The sequence below is a fragment of the Daphnia pulicaria genome, chromosome 4, assembly GCF_021234035.1.
Source record: "Daphnia pulicaria isolate SC F1-1A chromosome 4, SC_F0-13Bv2, whole genome shotgun sequence".
Lineage (NCBI taxonomy): Eukaryota > Metazoa > Arthropoda > Branchiopoda > Diplostraca > Daphniidae > Daphnia > Daphnia pulicaria.
This window is the reverse complement of record NC_060916.1, coordinates 14,120,752-14,138,756: the sequence shown is the minus strand read 5'-3', so window position 1 is coordinate 14,138,756 and position 18,005 is coordinate 14,120,752. Positions and strand designations below refer to the sequence as shown.

The following is an 18,005-nucleotide window of genomic DNA, read 5'->3' as shown; positions in this document are numbered from 1 at the left end:
ATTCAAGGTATTACAGACTCGTTCACGAGTACAGACACCTTATAAAAACTAGTACAGTTCTAACAATTTTTTATTTTCATTTCTAGCCTTTCGTAAAGTAGAAGTAGAGGATTATTTGGCGTCTTTAAAAGAACAACAGTTTTCCAGAAATTTAAAAGCAGAAAACGAAAACAGTAATCGCTTTTTTGTGAAGTTCTGCTACAAGTTCAGCGAAACCGATGCATCGATCAAGAAATGGAAAGATTCATTAGAAAGCGTTGAAGGAGAAGATGCTGAATGGATGAGATCAGAAATCCGTGGATTGCAAGACCGAATGTTTCTTCTGCGTCAGCTACTCCAGGGCGTTCCTACACTCGACGAAGAACAGTTAAACGAGTTGTACAACCGTGACCTAATGCAGATTCCGTTACACCAGCGATGGATGATGTATAATTCTTGGAAACTTAAAGCTCTTGAAATTGAAGAAGAGCGAGCTGCTCAACTTGAAAAGTTATACTTTGAAAATGCCAACAAGTTGAAAGACGTCCGGAATTTGGAATCTGCTGAGATATGCCAAAGAGCTGATATTGTAGGATTGACTACCACGGGAGCAGCCAGACAAAGGGCTCTTTTGAACCATCTAAAGCCGAAAATAGGTAATATTTTTTTTGCAACAATCAATTCAATACTTTATTCTTTATCACTAAAATTTCTATTCTCCCCCCTTTATAGTTGTGGTGGAGGAAGCCGCAGAGGTGTTGGAGTCCCATGTAGTTTGCGCATTATCGACTTCATGTCAGCAACTGATTCTCATCGGTATGTCCATTTGCAAAAAAACCATGGTACAAATAATCTTATACTCTTTTGAATCTGAACAGGAGACCATCAGCAACTGAGGCCACCTGTAACAGTATACAAATTAGCCAAAGATTACTTCCTTGACGTCTCTCTGTTCGAGAGGCTGATAAAAAATGGAATGGAGCCTTGCGTTTTGGGTGTGCAACATCGCATGCGTCCGGAAATAGCTCGACTGATTGTTCCCTCGATCTATCCTACATTGGAAAACCACTCGTCAGTTCTAGAGTATCCCGGCGTACGAGGAATGTCATCAAATGTTTTCTTCCTGGCGCACACGGAACAAGAAGTCGAAGATAACGAAGGAAAAAGTCACTTGAATCCTTATGAAGTGGATCTTTCCCTGGCCTTGGCGCGTCATTTGATCATGCAGGGATACACCCCAGAACAAATCACCATACTGACGACGTATTCCGGACAACTTCTTCATTTTTTCAAGATCCGCCGGAGTCATTCTGCTGTCCAGTCTGTCCGTATTTCCGTGGTGGACAATTTCCAAGGCGAAGAGAATGACATTATCATTCTGTCCCTTGTGAGGAGCAATGTTGATGAAAATATTGGATTTCTACGCATCGAGAATCGAATCTGTGTCGCTCTGTCGAGAGCTAAACACGGTTTCTACATGATTGGCAATATGCAAAATCTCCAAGGAAAGAGTAAATTGTGGAAAGGGATAAGTCAGATTCTTGATTCCAATGGCCAACTAGGAGCGGACTTTGGTTTGAGATGTGATATCCACGATGTTGTTACTCAAGTAAGTAGAGTTTGAAACTATGTCTTCCGTATATCTTTAAACTGAAATCTGTTGTACTGTTAGGCTCGTAAAGTGACAGATTTTCCACCGGAAGGAGGGTGCATGAATAAGTGTTCCTCTAAAATGCCGTGTGGGCATATTTGTCCCAAGATTTGTCATGCGGGTGATCGCGATCACGTCCTCTTCGAGTGCCAAGAAAATTGCATCCGCTTTTGCTCTGTCGGACATCCATGTCCAAAGAAGTGCTTTAAAGATTGCAACCCTTGTATGGAACGAGTGACTAAGATGCTTCCTTGTACACACGAGCAAATGGTGTTGTGTCACCAAGATCCTACCAAAGTGTTTTGCCAGACGTCTGTTTGGAAGGTATTTCAAATTAGTGATTGCATACCAAATTTTCTATTTAAAAAAAACAAAAAAAAACAAAAAAAAAAAAACAGATCCTTCCTGATTGCGGCCATGGCATGGATTCGTTATGCGGAGTATCTGTTTCTGACGCTGTGTGTCCTGAAATGTGTGGCATGACTCTTGATTGTGGCCATATTTGCCCACTTCTTTGCCATAAAAGAAGTTCTCATGATGAAATACAGTGCCAACAGCCTTGCCAGCGTGTATGTTCAGATCAACATGGATGTAAGAAGAAATGCTGTGAAGACTGTGGCGATTGCCTCACAAAAATGAAGAAACTTCTGCCCTGCGGCCATGAGGTGATAACCGTTGGAGACGTATTTTAACAGTTTTATTCATCTATGCTATTATTTTCAACTATAGGGAGAAGTGAAGTGTAGCCAGAATTTAGCCGAAGTCAATTGTGCCGTGAAAGTAATCAAAATCCTCACAAATTGTGGACACTCGGTTGAGATTGAATGTGGGAAAGCAACGGATGGCTACAAATGTGAAAACCCGTGCGAAAAGCTCTTGTGTGCCGATGGCCATATTTGCAAAAAAATCTGCTTTCTACCTTGTGGAAATTGCACCGTCAGAATGAGTAGAGAACTTAAATGTGGACACACCACGAAGATGGAATGTTTTGTGGATCCTTCGAACGTGAAATGTCGTGTCCCGAAAGAATCTGTCCTGCCCTTGTGTGGGCATTCAGCGACCATTCACTGCGGAGAAGAGCCAACCGAAGCGAATTGTCCATTACCTTGCGATGTTCGACTTGAATGCGGACACACTTGCACGTTGAAATGCCACGTCAAAAAAGATCCTGATCATCAGAATTATCAGTGTAAGAAGGAATGTGGAAGAATGAAGCAAGGCTGTAAAAAGGAGCACAGGTGCGGGAAGAAGTGTTTCGAGGAATGCGTTCTTTGCACTGAGAAATGGAAACGATCTTTGCCTTGTGGGCACACCATTTTTACCGAGTGCCATCGCAACGACGACGAAATCTTTTGCTCGTAAGTATTTTTTTTTTTCAAGTTGCAGGACTTCTTCTGATTTTTTAATTTCATTCTTTTAGGAAACGGACGAGGAAGATAGTTCCAGAATGTGGACACGAAGTAAACTTACCTTGCTCCACTGAACCAACCCGAGCCTTGTGTAAGAAAATGTGTGCTTCGGAGTTGCCTTGCGGCCATTTGTGCAAAAAAAAATGCTGTGAACCTTGCAATCAGGCTGATTGTGAAGAACCCTTAACAACCACCAAACTGAACATTTGTGGCCATCATGTCACTTTGAGTTGCAAAGATTTTCACAAAGGTGAGTTCCCTGTATTGTCTACATTAAACAGTATTCACCATTAAACTAATTTAATTTTTCTATCGAGTAGTCGGTGGCGTCCCTACGGAGAAACAAATTCAATCTCATCTCTCAACCTGCTTGAAACCATGTAAAGCCACGCTTAATTGTGGACATCTTTGCAAAGGGACCTGTGGCGAATGTTTCAACGGACGAGTTCACCGTGCGTGTGATGAAAAGTGCGGCCGCTCTCTGGTATGTGGTCACATATGCAACGTCAACTGTGGCATTTCTTGCCCACCGTGTGAACTAAAATGCCAATATTCCTGCTCGCACAGTAAGTGTGGGCGCAAGTGCTGCGAACCGTGTATGCCATGCAAGGTAACTTAATTGATTTTTGCTGGTATAAATTATATTTTTTAAATGACATTTTTTACGTTTGTAGGAGAATTGTCCGTGGAGCTGCGAGCACAAGACTTGCACGAAAAAATGTGGCGAGCCATGTAATCGTTCGCGGTGCGATGAGCCGTGCAAGAAAACACTTCCGTGTGGCCACTCCTGTGCGGGACTGTGCGGTGAAATATGTCCACCCCTGTGCCGCGTTTGCGATAAGGATAAATTGACGGAATTCACTTTGCTGGGAAATGAAGACGAGGAAGACGCCAAGTAAGTTCGATTGATGGTTCATCTTTGAATGAAAATGTCTCAACGGATACTTGTATACCTTGTAGGTTCGTTTTCTTGCCGGATTGTGGGCATTGTATTGAAGTGGAAGGAATGGATAAGTGGATGGATATAGATGGAGGCGGTCAAATCCAGCAAAAGTGCTGCCCCCGTTGCAAAACCCCAATTAAGATCTGCATGCGATATGGGGAAATTATTAAAAACACCTTCAATGATATAACAAAAGCAAAAGCGAAAATCTTCCAATTGAAAGGCAATCCGCTGGAATTTTTTAACCACTGTTCTGCCAAGTTGACAAGATGCAGAAACCTCGTCAGAAAATGTGAAGAACTAAGGAGTTTGACTTCGACAGTGGTAGTAATCGACAAGATTTTGGGCTCAATTGATCAACAAGTAAAATTGAAGAAAAATGGCAAAGGGAACAACGTCCATCCTCCTCTGGGTTCGGATGTTCGTTTTCAGATTGAAGTAAATTTGGATGTTTTGGAACGAGTTTTAGAAATGTTTGGAAAAATGACTTCGCCCAAGACTTCACTGACTTCACGCTCTCGTCTACTCACTCCACCGCCGCCACCTGCTCAAAAAATGACTCCAGAACTTATGAACGAATTCTTCAACCTTGTAAGAAAACTGCTACGTTCAGTTGTGGAGAGAGTTCGGATTTCTACAGGAGAATACCAGGCAGTCTCTCGAGAATTGGATCGATTCGAATACGTTCGGGCGTATTTTGTTTTACAGAGCACACCCAGTTTTCCTGTACTTGGCGCGTCATCTCCTGAAAATGTACTGATTCAGCGTCTCTTGATGAAGAACATCCGCGTGCTAGAAAATGAACAGAAAGTTGAACTACGAGCTGCCATGGAAAAATTGGGAGTCAAACTGAAAACGGGACTCGGAATAACTGACAACGAGCGGAAGGAGATCGTTCAAGCGATGGGAATGAGCAAAGGACATTGGTTCAAATGTCCCAACGGTCACATCTACGCCATTGGGGATTGTGGAGGAGCCTCGGTTGAAAGTCGGTGTAACGAGTGTCATGCTCGTATTGGAGGAACTGGACATCGATTACTCGGCGACAATAGGCTTGCGGGAGAGATGGACAGCGCAGTTGGTCCCGCTTGGCCTCAATGAAATGCAGCCTTTTTTTTTTAATTCGCACATTTAAGCAAGCAACCCTATATTCCCCGCTTTTCCCTTACTCCCGCTATCCTGTTTGATTGCTGCTAAGCTTATCAGTTGAAACCTAGTTTACCAATACGTGTTGTATAACACATATTACCATGATTATATACTCTCCCATTTAACTGTATGTTCGCAATAAAATTTGATTTCTACCAAGAGTAATACACAAAGAAAAGAAATTTATGTCGTTTTTGTATAATACCTTATTTGTCTTATAGGGTTTTACTCTACGTTTGTTCTGCTTTTCTTCCACAGACCACAGCGGCCTGTTATATCGCGCTATTAAAGTAAGTTGAATAATCCAAGAAAAATTCTTTTTCACGTTTATTTCTTATTAATTTATAACAGACAGTAATTAAAGTTAATTTTAAAACAAGGATTATGAAATGAAAAAACTTAAATGAAAACTGCGGTGTCAGAATGTAAGCTTAGGATTATTTTTTAAAATAATTGGTCAATCGGATGCCAGGACTTGAACTATTTCTTCTTGGATCAATACCGTTTCGGCCTGAGCAAAACTGATTCTTCGTTCAACACTATCAGGATTGTTTAGTGAATTCCTCGTCGACATTCTACTGGTTGGCGGCGAGTATGAGATTGAATCATTACTGAAAGTCTTAATTAAATGCGACACTCTACTGATGGTATTACTTCCGGTCTCCGATTTCACGCTGTCTGCGGGTAATTGATTTTGTGGTAATTCCGAGGAACAACTGGAATTTTCTTGCTTTAACGATTCCGTCTCTGTTGTAGCTATCGTGTCCTTTAAATCAAAACAAGGTAATTCAGCTGAATCTCCAGGGTTCACTCCGAATTGTATAGGACTAGGGATAGCAATTGGACTCGAACGAGGTATGTCATATCCGGGCGACGGACATTTTACTTTCGTTTTCATTGGCAACGATGGCCGGTGTTCCGCAACTTCCTTGTCTTCCTTGGTCATTACGTCAGAAATTTTTCTGGGCTTCTTATTAAGCATGGCATTTTCCAGCGAGGCTGTTGACAGGGTAGAATTCCGGGCTGATTTCGAGGACGAATCTGTACAGTCATTATCGCTTGATTGAGGGGGAACTTGATTTATTGCTTCCAGATTGGATGGGAGAGCGACCGGATCAGACGATTCGGGTTCCACAATCTCAATTATTTTCGCTTCATACTTGTAAGCATCTGTGGCAACAAAGGCCTCTTCTCTTACAGACTGGACACTCTCCGATATTTGAGAATCGGATCGGTGGAGAATTACAATCGAAGGAATTTCCAGAACTTGACTTTCTCTGGGAACCTGCTGTGTTGTTGTCTGCTTTTGTTCGAAAGTATTAAGGTCACGCTGAATATCCTGCTGTATGTCCGCTTCGACTATCAGCGACGTTCTGGCCGAATTCTTCTCTGACGTTACAACGCTGTCGTTATTGCTACTCGTCTTACGGCTGTGAGTATCATTCACCGAAAGTTTATCCTTGTCCGCTGCTTCGCCCTTTCGTTTCATTCCTATTTTGGCTGATTGGAAGAACTGTCTAATCATAGCCAAACCGGATTTACGGCGTGTAGAATCCTTAATTTTTTTCTTGTCTTTCTTCTTGTCGTCCGAAATCTCCGGGTCTCGCCCATCTTCGTCAGCGCAAGCAGAAGCTTCCTGCGGAGGAGATGTCATTTTGACGTCTGTTTCTTTCGATTCCGGTGATGGACAATCTGTTTGGTCCGGCATAACAGTTTTCTGACTTTCTTCCATTACGACGGGACTTTTGTAATTGACGCTGCTCGTATCGGAGGCTCTTTTGGAGAGGATGTCTTCACTTTTAGCGAAAAGGGCCGGTTGCTCTTCGGCGACTATCTCCACTTGAGAGCTGGATTTCTGTTGTTTGGTATCGGCAACAATCGCGACGTCCAGAAGACTAGTCATACTTTTACTATGTCGTCTAGATTTATTCGCCGGCCCAGGAGCAGTCGTTTGCAAGTTGGACAATAATTTCCCAACGCCAAAACTGGTTGGCAGTTTCGGAAGGTGGGATGAGACCTTCCTCTTCTTCTCAATTGTTCCAGCTTCGACCTCTACTTTTTTAGCAGGTTCTTTCTTAGTTTTAGTTGGTCCAGCTTCGACCTCCACTTTTTTAGCGGGTTCCTCCTTAGTTTCAGTCGTTCCAGCTTCGACCTCCATTGGTTTAACAGGTTCATCTTTGCTAGTTTCCGTCAAATTTTCAGAGCTTTGGCTGTTTAACAACAGGAAATTCGAGACGCTCTCACTGAGCGGACGGGGTCCCTTTACTGGTTTCTTTCTGAGTTTGGCGGCTGTGCCTGATAATGCGTTATCGTCACTCGGTTTGGGTTTTCCATCCCATTCTTCGTTCGGTGACTGTTCGACCCGAATCGAACGACTCCCGTCATACGTGCTGTATTTCTTCCCGTGTCCTGGTATGAAGCTGAGCGAAAAGCGTGAAAACGGATTGCCAATTTTCTTTTCGCTCGATTCAGTTTCATCGAAGGTGAGCCGTTGGTCGTTGATCGTCGATTTGGCTCTTTGATGTCGATTTGAAATCGGAGAGGTCTGCTCCGTGATTTGAGATGATCTCGTCGTTTTCGATTTCTTCAACGTCGATCCTTGTCGCCGTAACACGATCGATGCCTGCAGCGCTTCTAACCAAAGTTGAAACGATTTTTCGTCCGTGGTTCTCTACATTTTTAAAAATAACAATTCTAGACGTTAAAATACCGAGACTTAAAATTATAGAAGAAAATAGCTACCAGCCAATTGGGTCCGGTGTGTGTTGAGATTTGAATGCCGTTCTCAACGCCAAGAGCCGGTACTACATCGTAGACAAGACCCAAATCGATACGTTCGTGGAATTTTCCAAGGTTGAGGTAATCCGTTTCCGATCGGTAAAACAGAAGAATGCGACCGTTCAACACGCAATACCATCGGCGCCACATCGTTATAAGACGCTATATATATAATTCAGATAATGTTACTACCAATCACGTATTATTACCAACGAATAACAAAATGTGTTACCTTTTTCCCTTTGTGCTGTAGGTATCCGCATTGTTTAACGTTTGCTTCCTCGCCCGACATGACGAGATTTAAACGGAACGCAGCACGAATCGAATTGGGAACATGCAATGAAGTCTGAATTCCCTTGAAGAATGCTCTTTTATGATGAAAAATACCCGGGACTGGGGAAAAGAAATCTGAGAAATTGTCAAGTTCTTGTGGTTAACCGTTAACCCAACATGTTGCAAACGGACGTATACTTCCGGACGTTTTCATCTTGTAGGTTAAAAGATAAGGCGCTACAAATATGGACGTGCTTGCTGTGCTGTTGTGATGACGTATACGTTGCTATATAGGTTGATTGTGGTATTATTGCTGGTTTCACATTTTTACATCCTATTTTAATAATTCAAATATTAGGGCAAAAGGATTTCTAAGAATTACACAGATTTCAGTTTTGATTTGATTTCATGTATGAGCCTATTATACATGTTAGCTCATTCGTTTTAGGAAATGGCTAATATCCGGGATAAATTTATAACACAACCTGAAGGTTGTGTTTGAAAGGTTATCATTATTAAAAGGTTTGGTTTCTCGCGATTCTTCTTCACACGCGATATCTGTGCACGTTCAAACTCTGCATGACAGATTCTTCACAAGAGAAGAAATACAAGTTTCACATATGGATAGCTTAAAACATGCTGGGAGAAGGACTGTCGGCAGAGACAACCACCCGCAAGTGCGTTGGTCGTTAAGGGCAATTTTATGATGATTAAGCTAACTGGCTCAATTGATTACGATTGTGTTTAGTAAAACTGGATCTCGTGGCGCGGGCAAGACAACAAAAAAGGAAGTTTATGTCCAATGGGAATATTTGTTAGTGAAATTTAAAGTTCAATACTTTTAAATGAATATAACCTTATATTCTGTTTTGTAAATCTTAACCGTCTTGTTTCGAGATCTATATTTAACTTATAATAGAAATCTTATGTCTTTTTTGTTTTACTTCCGTACTGATAATGTTTCTAGGGTTCCCTTTATTGGCTTAAGGAATTCGGTAATGATGGAGGAAAAAAACTGGTACCAGAATTTTGATCCATCAGAACACAGTCGGATTTATGTGTATTTATACGGCCAATTTGTCTTCCAGTAAGTGCACCCTCTACGAAAACATAACTGTAGCGACAAATGGCGCGTGACGAATAGAAAGCCATTGTGTGTTACAATTTATATACATACAGCAGAGAGAGAGAGAGAGAGAGAGAAAGAGTAGTATGCACGTTGGATGGATGGATGAATGCGTTTTCAACGGAGATGAACGACGCCGACGACTCTACATATATGAAGTCGACTCGCTTCATGTTTCGTTTGGATCTTCGCCTCCTTTCTGTTTGTGTGTGTGTGTGTGCGCCAGAGTCTTTATGCCTTTTCTCTTTTTCTCTCATCTTCCGAAGCAGGCCGTCAGCGAGGGACGACAGAAAAGAAGATTGACAAGAGCCTAGAAACCGAAATTGAGACTTTGGGGGAAACTGATTGATCTGATGTTGGGTATTAATGCCTCCCCCCCCCCCTTTTGCTGTATATTGCGTCAACACATTGACACTGCGAAAAATATGTGGCAGCTATAGCAGCAGCAGCTTGTGACGTCACTAACCGCTTTACACCCAAATGCGCTGCGCTCGGCTTACAACCCACTGGCGTCGACTGGATAAACAACAAATAACACAGTTTTCGATTTCTCTCTCTCTCTTGTATTTATTTGATCGGGGAAATGTGAATGCCACGCATTAATATTAGCGTTGCAGGCAGCGGTGGACGTACGAGGGAACAAGTATTTTTTTTAAACCCGAAGAATCGGTGTAAACGATGTGGTGTGGTCGCGTCGTTTGATGCGATCGTCACGCCCCCCACTCAGACTCTCTTCCACATCTCTCTCTCGGTCAGTGGCCCTGCTGCTCTGCTCTCTCCTTTGACTTTGGTTGTTGTCAACCTTGGGACCCGCTGACCGCCATCAGTCTCCAATTGGCCGACGGTTAGACCGGTTTTGTCCAATCCTTTTCTGATTATTCAAAAGCGTCAAGTGCCGTGTTAACTCTGGTTTGACGACGATTGTTGTGCCAGTGCCGCAGCCGGAATCAGCCGCCTCTATCGATCAGGTGTTTATTATTGAGTCTCACTTTTATATTTTCAAATCAACTTGTCTGCCAATGTTATTGCATCGTTTTTTTGTTACTCGTTGGCCGACGTTGTGGTTGCTATACAACAACAACAACGTCCCGTGCCCGGTGTGTGTGTGTATGTGTCCCGCGATCCAACAGTTGGGTGTCGAGTGACTGTAACAAATCAGGAAAACCACAGGAACGAGACGGAGACTATTGTCTCTGATATTAGATCCTTTAGAACTTTTGTATTTTTTTTTTTGTTTTGTCCCGATATTGTCCACGCTCGTTCGGCTGGCACTTTTGAGGTTGTCGTTGTTGTGTGTTGGAACGTTTCATGACACTGCAAGCGGGAGCTCTATAGTGTACAGTCAGACAGGAAAGAATCAATAAATTCTATGGCAACGCCAGTCTCTCTCTCTCTCTCTCTCTATACATATGGATGTATAAGCGACGCACTTTTAGTCGAGGAATTGAAGCCGATCGAGCGTTCCGCCCCAGTTAATATCAAAGTGCGTTTTGTTTCCCATTTATCGAATGACGGCCACCCGTGAATGCGCAGAGTCCCAGTTGCGAAATCATATGCAACATGGCCGATAAGAGATGAACCACTCTCTTTAGTATTTAGCGTTGGGCAACGCTGCAGCTGGAATGTTGCCTCAACGACGCAGATACTTGAAGCGGTTGAAACAAAAACATAAATAAAACAACAGTGGGAAAAACACATCTCGAGATAGAGAATGGTGGCAGTGTCCATTTGCATACTTGTTTGGAATCGAAACCTTTAACCAGTTCCTTCTCTCTCTCTCATTGCTCATAAGGATCTCCCTGCGGATAATTTTGTATAGAGGCCTTGTTGATTGATGATTATGTTTCACGCTTTTATTGCTTGTTTTTGTTCAAAGGAAAAACAAATTTTTGTTTGGCTTTAGCGGGTCCATCGACCTCTTTCCTCACCCCCAGCGGCGTTTTGGCGACTGGCTCCCAACTAAAAATACCGGGCTCAGCAATCTGCATGGGGGAAGATGCAAACGTCATATTCCTCCCAAAACAGAAATAGGAAGGACTTTGCGTGAAATGGAAAGCGTCTCCAGTCAACGCAACCTCTCACTTGATGACACGAGCGTCTACACTACATTGTAGATATAATACTGAACAGCCCACAGCACTAGCGCCTATACTACAAACGACGAAATTGAAACTCGACGAAAAGAATAAAAATAGAAAAAAAAGCCGGCTTCTTTTTTTAATTTTGTCTATTTTTGAAAATATCTTTATGACATCACTGGATGAACCCATGTTCATTTTCATTTGACGAACGGTTGAGAAGATATAGAGGAGGAGGAGAGTCTAGATATATAGGCCACATCTATAACGAACTGTTGCTCAATTGGTGTCAATGATGTCGGTGCCCGCAAGAGGGAAGTGGATGCTTGGATGATCATTCCTTTCTCTCTCTCTCTTCTCTATGCGTTTATTTCTTTCTTTTATTTTCTCTTCTCGTGCGTTGTCCTTGATGATTCGTTTCTCTCCCGGAGTTCTTTCACTCTTCTTTCCATTCTTGTTCGCCTTGTGACGACGGCGGCAGGATATCACATGTACATCGCTCTTTCTCTGTCTCTCTCTATGTTCGTCGCAAAGGCAGCAGCAGCAGCAGCAGCATCCACAAACTATTTTTATAGCCTTTATATAGAGACGGGAGCTTTCCGTCGTTCCGCTTACAGTTGACGAATTGTGGGGCCATTAAAAATGCTCGTTGCTGCTGCTTCTCTTGTCCCTTCCCATTTCTTTTCTCTTCCTTTGGCTATCCGGCCTCCTCATTAATGGTAAACATCAACCAACGGGAGAGAGAAACGACTATTACGTAAATAGATGTTTGGTAAGGACAAAAAAAAAATACCCCCCAAAAAGGGAAAGAAAACTTAGGAAATTATTTTGTCATTTAATTCCTGGCCCGGCAGTGTGAATCTTTGATTGAATCAAATCATCGTTTCATTTTTCTTCTTTTAACTGCCTGATGATTTCCAAGTCGTTAAAAAAACCTTTTATTTAATGCGAGTATTACAATTAGACGCAGTGATGTATTTTGCGCAGTGTATTTTATGCGCGCTTTGAATGTCTTATATCATAGCCCACCCCTTTAGATTTACAATATCATCGGCTGCTCTCTCTCTCTCTCTCTCTCCATCCCTTATGGTCCCGAATCGTTGAATAATGGATTTTGACAAGCGAGAGAGAGAGAGACAGGTTCGTGATGGGTCTTTGTTGGTGGGGGAATTTTACCTTTTTTTTATTATTACTATTTCTTTCTTTATTCAATCTTATCTTTTATTTCCTGACGCGCGTTTTCTTTTTAAAAAAAAATTTGCTTTGAATAGAAAGAACTTTACCTTAAGGGGCGCGCTTCTAACCCATGTCGAAAGTATACACAAACAAGAACCACAACAACTGAATAATGGGGTAGCCAATCACGGGCATTGTCGGAAATACCGTGTATGTTTTTCTTTTTCATTCGCGTGACAGTGACTTTGTGGTTACTGAAAGGCAAGGCGTGTTGTCGGAAATAAATATCCGGTTTCCCGGTGAGAAAAGGTCGCCAAAATAGGTCCGATGTGTCTTTTATCGGATGGCGAAAAATCAATGCCCAAATAACAGTGTCTGTCATGTGTGAAAGAATTTCCTACGACGCAACAAAACGGTGAAATTGATTTCTCTTTTTTATCATTATTTGGAATTTTTGCAGGTCAGCCTAGTCGAAAGGTAGACGAGGTGAACAACGATCGCGATCCTCATCACCGGAGACGGGCGTCGGCTCCGGCACCAAAGGATCCAGCGCGACCAAAGGTCGTCCATTCGCCAAACCGATTTCGCGAGCACTCAACATGAGCGTGACGCAAAAAGTTCTCGGCTGCCTCAGGAGCAACGTCCTGACAATCCTCAACATCGCCGGCGTCTTCTCAGGCGTCGTCCTCGCCCTGGCACTCAGGTCGTCGCGCGAGGAGAAATGGACACAACGAGAAATTGTTTATGTTGGTTTTGTAGGTGAGTTACGACTTGGAACCTGTAATCACGGGGTAGAGATTCGTGTATTGAGCTCGGACATTTTCCAATCCAGTCTCATGTCTCTAGATGGCGCAAGGGTGAGCAAAATGAGAGCGAATGATCGGCTTACTCAGCCAGCATCAATTGGCTCTGGCAACCCGCTCTCATCAACGCCAACGAACCCGATGAAACCCAAAGCCTCTTATGTTTGTCTAGTGTCCTACACACCCATAAACTGCTTGTGCTTGTGTAGACAGACTGTGTGTGAGCGAAGCATTTCTTTTTTTTTTTTTGGTCAGGAAAAAAAAAAGAGTTGATGGGTCACGCTTGACGTTCAAATAAGAGCCGACTGCGTTCGCTAAAGCTGACAATTTCGCCAATTCTGAAACTCTTTCGAGCCTCCTCTTTCATAGGATGCATGTGTCGCTTCAGCGGAGATTCTCAGACTATAAGATTAAATGGCGACATTTCCATTTCAAAATTTGATTACAATTTTGAATTGATGCAACCGGATGCAACTCTGTTTTTTTGTTTTATGTTTGATTAGGTGATTTGTTTTTACGAATTCTTAAGTGTCTCATTCTGCCATTGATCGTCTCATCAATGACTTCAGCCATCGGCTCTCTGGACCTTTCCGTGTCGGGACGGATCGGTACGCGAGCCATCGTCTACTATATGACCACCACCGTCAGCGCTGTCATTCTGGGTATCATCCTCGTCCTGACTATCCATCCAGGCGAAGGATCCGATGAGGGAATCTTTCGCGGCGGTTCCGTCCGTCACGTCACCACGGCCGACATGCTCATGGATCTCATCAGGTAGATAAAACCGGCGTCGTTGGTATCGCTCACAGTATAACAATTCAAACTTGATTTCTTCCACATTTGGAGCGAGTGATGGATTTGCATTCAATAGTATTCCGTTATTCCTATTGTCCCCTTGGAAATTTTTTTGAAATATCCCCAGACACAAACAAGTCTTTTAAGAAAAAAATGTATTTACTTTTTCTGAAGGAAAGAATTGATTGAATTCGTTGATTTCTCATTCGTTTGCTTCTTTTTTGTTTCTTCTTTCCCTAGAAACCTGTTCCCACCGAATTTGGTCCAGGCTTGCATCGCTCAGGTTAGTAAAAACAAATCATTTTTGATTCGATTTAAATTCGTAACGGACCTGGAGGCTGCGCCAGCAATGAAATGGTACAAATAACGTTTATTACTATCACACTTTCATTGTTTGTTTTGTTTTTTTTTTGGGGGGGGGGGGTATTCGAGGGGTATTCGAACTAGTAGCGTTTTGACTTTTGCTACTTATAGTAGCGGAGGATATTCTATTAGTAGCATATCTGTTCTAGAATAGGGGTTCGAATATCCCCCGAATACCCCCTATTCCATGCCTATTTAGTTAATTTTTGTTAGCTAGTTTTAATTTTGACCGGAAACAAATTGCAACACGAATTTTTTTTATGAGCTTTGTTATTACTCTAATTTTATATTTGTTTTTAAAACCCTCCTCAGAAATAATAATTTTTACTATAAAAAAAAATAGAAAACAAAATATAAAAAATTAGAAAATGTATTAGAATTGTGATGAGAAATAAAAATAATTTTCTTTTGACAGCTAATTAATGTTCCCCGTCGTTTTATTGATCAGATTTCCAATTTTAAATGTTCTAGCTTTAACGATGTTTTAGTAATTAAATATACTGTGAGGGACTATGCCTCAAATTTTATGAAATCACCAAAAGGTGTTTACAAGGGACCTTATGGCGGATAGTTCCTCCGTAAACTCGTTATATCTAGTCATGTAGTGGTCCTAAAATTTTGATCTTTTGTAAAAAAATTAGTTAAGATATCAGTTTTCCTAAATTTAAAAGTCATTTCTAAAAATATTTAATAGCTCTTAAGTTATTCATTGTTAAAGTTCGCAGAAAACAATTTTTTTCCGCTCTGGTTCATAAAAATGCCGCCGCATACAGATGGCGTTTTTACGAAACGTGAAACGAAACGAAACGCCACCCGAGTCCTGACTGGTAGGGGATCTAATAGACTTGTAGTGTTTCTAATCTTATTTATTCATGCGCTGTCCGGAGTGTCCGCTGTAAAATATCGTTATCGCGTTTGTCAACTTTTTCCAGTAATAATATTACACATCCCAATAGGGTCTTATATGGGCTATTCTTTTATCTGTATTGTTAATTTTCTTTTTCTTTTATTTCTTTCTCTCGTTGAAACATGTTTTCAGTATAAGACTGTGTTGACACCACCTGCCGACTATTTGGAGTCTCTAGCCAATATGACCAACTCCAACGGAACCGACGCCGGTAACATGACCGCCGGAAAGCCAAGTATGAAAGAGGAAATGAGAAAAAAAAAAAATGAATTCGTTGCGTCGTCCAGCTCTGTGATTTATGTTTGCGTTTTGCTTCCCATCTTCCTTTTGCATAATTAATAATAATAACCAGAGAAAATCTACGACTGGAAGATGTCATCCGACTACGTGGACGCCACCAATATCCTCGGACTCATCGTCTTTTCCACCGTGTTGGGCATCACGCTCGGCCGGATGGGAGCCAAGGGCAAGCCGCTCCTCAACTTCTTCGTCTCCATGAGCGAAGCCGTCATGATGATCACCGGCTGGGTCGTTTGGTAATAGGATCTACCCGCCACTTTTTCTTTTTTAACACCGACCAAAAAAACATTTCAATTCACTAACGTAACTTACCTTTTTTACGGTATTATTAGGTTGTCACCGGTAGGTGTCATGTTTTTGGTGGCCTCCAAGATGTTGGAAATGGAGAGCTGGGAAGTCATGTTGGGACAACTTGGCATGTACTTTTTCACGGTGATGATTGGCCTCTTCATCCACGGTTTCGTCGTTCTCCAGCTAATCTACTTTATTGTGACGCGGAAATTGCCGTTCCGCTACGTCGGAAACCTCTCCGAAGCTCTGGCCACTGCTTTCGCCACTTCATCGAGGTCAGTTTATAATTCTTGGAATAAATCAGTTGAGAGTGAAAGAGAGAGAGGGAGAGAAAAGACTTTCTATTGGAATGGCGAAGATGACGGGGCAATGTGTTTCATATCTCTTTGACAGCTCGGCCACTCTACCCGTGGCGCTGAAATGCTTGGAGGAGAAAAACCAAGTGGATCCACGAGTGACCCGCTTCGTCATGCCAATTGGCGCCACCATTAACATGGACGGAACGGCCTTGTACGAAGCCGTCGCCGCCATCTTCATCTCGCAAGTGCGTGGTATTCATCTGACCATGGGCAACGTTGTGGCTGTCAGCATCACCGCCACAGCTGCTAGCATCGGCGCCCCTGGAATTCCTCAGGCCGGAATCGTCGCCATGGTGATGGTTCTCGCTACTCTTGGCCTGCCAGCCGAAGACGTCTCCCTCATCGTGGCTGTCGATTGGTTTTTGTAAGTCTGACTGGCAGCTTTCCTTGTTCGTATTTGTCTTATCTCTATTTCATCCGCTTTCTTATCGGCTAACCGCAACAGGGATCGCTTCCGGACGTTTACCAATGTGCTAGGAGATTCGTTGGGAGCCGGTATTGTGCACCATTTGAGCCGTCATGAGCTGGAAGAGATGCCGATCGAAACTGCCACTGGTCGAAGAGAGTCTGTTATTGAACTGGACGGCCCGCTAGCTGGTGTCGATCTAGAGAAGGGCGAGTCGAGCTACGGTGGCCCAAGCTCAGGAATCCCAATGTTACCTCCGGCGCCGTGGAAGTCGAATGGCAGTCGACGTCCATGTGAGTCTCGGCCCTGCCCTCGGAGACTTTGATCTAAACACCGCGCGCGCTGGCGACACAGCCGTTCTAGAGATGATGACGAGCTATCAATCGCCATTTCGCTTATTTCTTACGATTTCTTAGTTTAGACATTCACATTTTTTTTTGTTATTTAATTTTTAAATTTTATTCATTTTTTTTTTGTTTGTTTTTTTCAACGACCTTATTCTAGAAATTGATTTGTAATGAAACACTCCGGTGAATTTCATTCTCTGTATCCTTTTCCTAAATCATGCTTTTGGGCGCTTTTGGGTTTGGAACTTTTTGATACGTAGAGTTTAAGATCAACGTTGTACTGGTATCTATTGAAACGAAACTAAACTAAAAAAAGGAAAAAAAAGAGATAAAAACATTTTGTGCAACGGTACGCATTTGAAAAAAAAGTCCCTTCTTTTTTAAATGTACATCCAAAAACATATAATGACCCTTTTGCCCATGTGTTGCCTGCGTTTCTAAACGACTCTGTGAAGAGCGAAATTCCTTCTTCCTACATTATTATAACCTTAAATTTTTTCGTTCCGTTATATTTTATTCAATCATTACATTGAATAACACATCGTAGACAGGTGTTTGATATTAATTACAAATTTTAAGAGATTAAAGTAGCTACAATTTTCTAAGAAATGTTGATTAAAGAAGAGAGTAAAACGAAAATATCTCCAACAGCTAAGAGATGAGCAAACTTTTATTATTATTTTTTTTATCTGGAATTATTACAGCTATTATGTATCCGGGAATTTATTCGGACTGTCTATGTCTACTGTTTTTATACATACCGTGTATACACACATCCTAACGCGGGAATAAGTTAGTTTGGTAAGAAACAACATTATTTTGTTTTTGTTTGTTTTTATTTATTTTTTCAACAATTAACAATCGAAATAATT

General features: G+C 42.1%; 3 protein-coding genes across 3 annotated transcripts; 2 read left to right on the top strand and 1 right to left on the bottom strand.

Annotated features, from left to right (window-relative positions):
- Positions 1–396: 396 nt before the first annotated feature.
- LOC124338616 (NFX1-type zinc finger-containing protein 1-like) lies at positions 397–5,304 on the top strand. The gene is made up of 10 exons (XM_046792700.1): positions 397–635; positions 712–795; positions 858–1,588; positions 1,652–1,954; positions 2,029–2,295; positions 2,360–2,988; positions 3,051–3,289; positions 3,360–3,649; positions 3,714–3,934; positions 4,000–5,304. Exons 1-10 carry the CDS (start codon positions 422–424, stop codon positions 5,081–5,083), a joined length of 4,062 nt encoding a protein of 1,353 aa, XP_046648656.1. The 5' UTR covers positions 397–421; the 3' UTR covers positions 5,084–5,304.
- Positions 5,305–5,445: 141 nt separating this feature from the next.
- On the bottom strand, positions 5,446–8,266 carry LOC124338617. Its single transcript, XM_046792701.1, has 3 exons — positions 8,142–8,266; positions 7,874–8,071; positions 5,446–7,802 (listed from the first exon to the last, which is right to left on the bottom strand). The coding sequence occupies exons 1-3, from the start codon at positions 8,199–8,201 to the stop codon at positions 5,589–5,591; spliced, it is 2,472 nt and encodes an 823-aa protein (XP_046648657.1). The 5' UTR covers positions 8,202–8,266; the 3' UTR covers positions 5,446–5,588.
- A 1,784-nt stretch (positions 8,267–10,050) lies between these two features.
- On the top strand, positions 10,051–17,679 carry LOC124338624 (excitatory amino acid transporter 3-like). Its single transcript, XM_046792760.1, has 9 exons — positions 10,051–10,276; positions 13,023–13,321; positions 13,869–14,139; positions 14,401–14,443; positions 15,563–15,665; positions 15,783–15,966; positions 16,063–16,296; positions 16,415–16,744; positions 16,826–17,679. The coding sequence occupies exons 2-9, from the start codon at positions 13,162–13,164 to the stop codon at positions 17,109–17,111; spliced, it is 1,611 nt and encodes a 536-aa protein (XP_046648716.1). The 5' UTR covers positions 10,051–10,276; positions 13,023–13,161; the 3' UTR covers positions 17,112–17,679.
- The last annotated feature ends 326 nt before the right edge of the window (positions 17,680–18,005 follow it).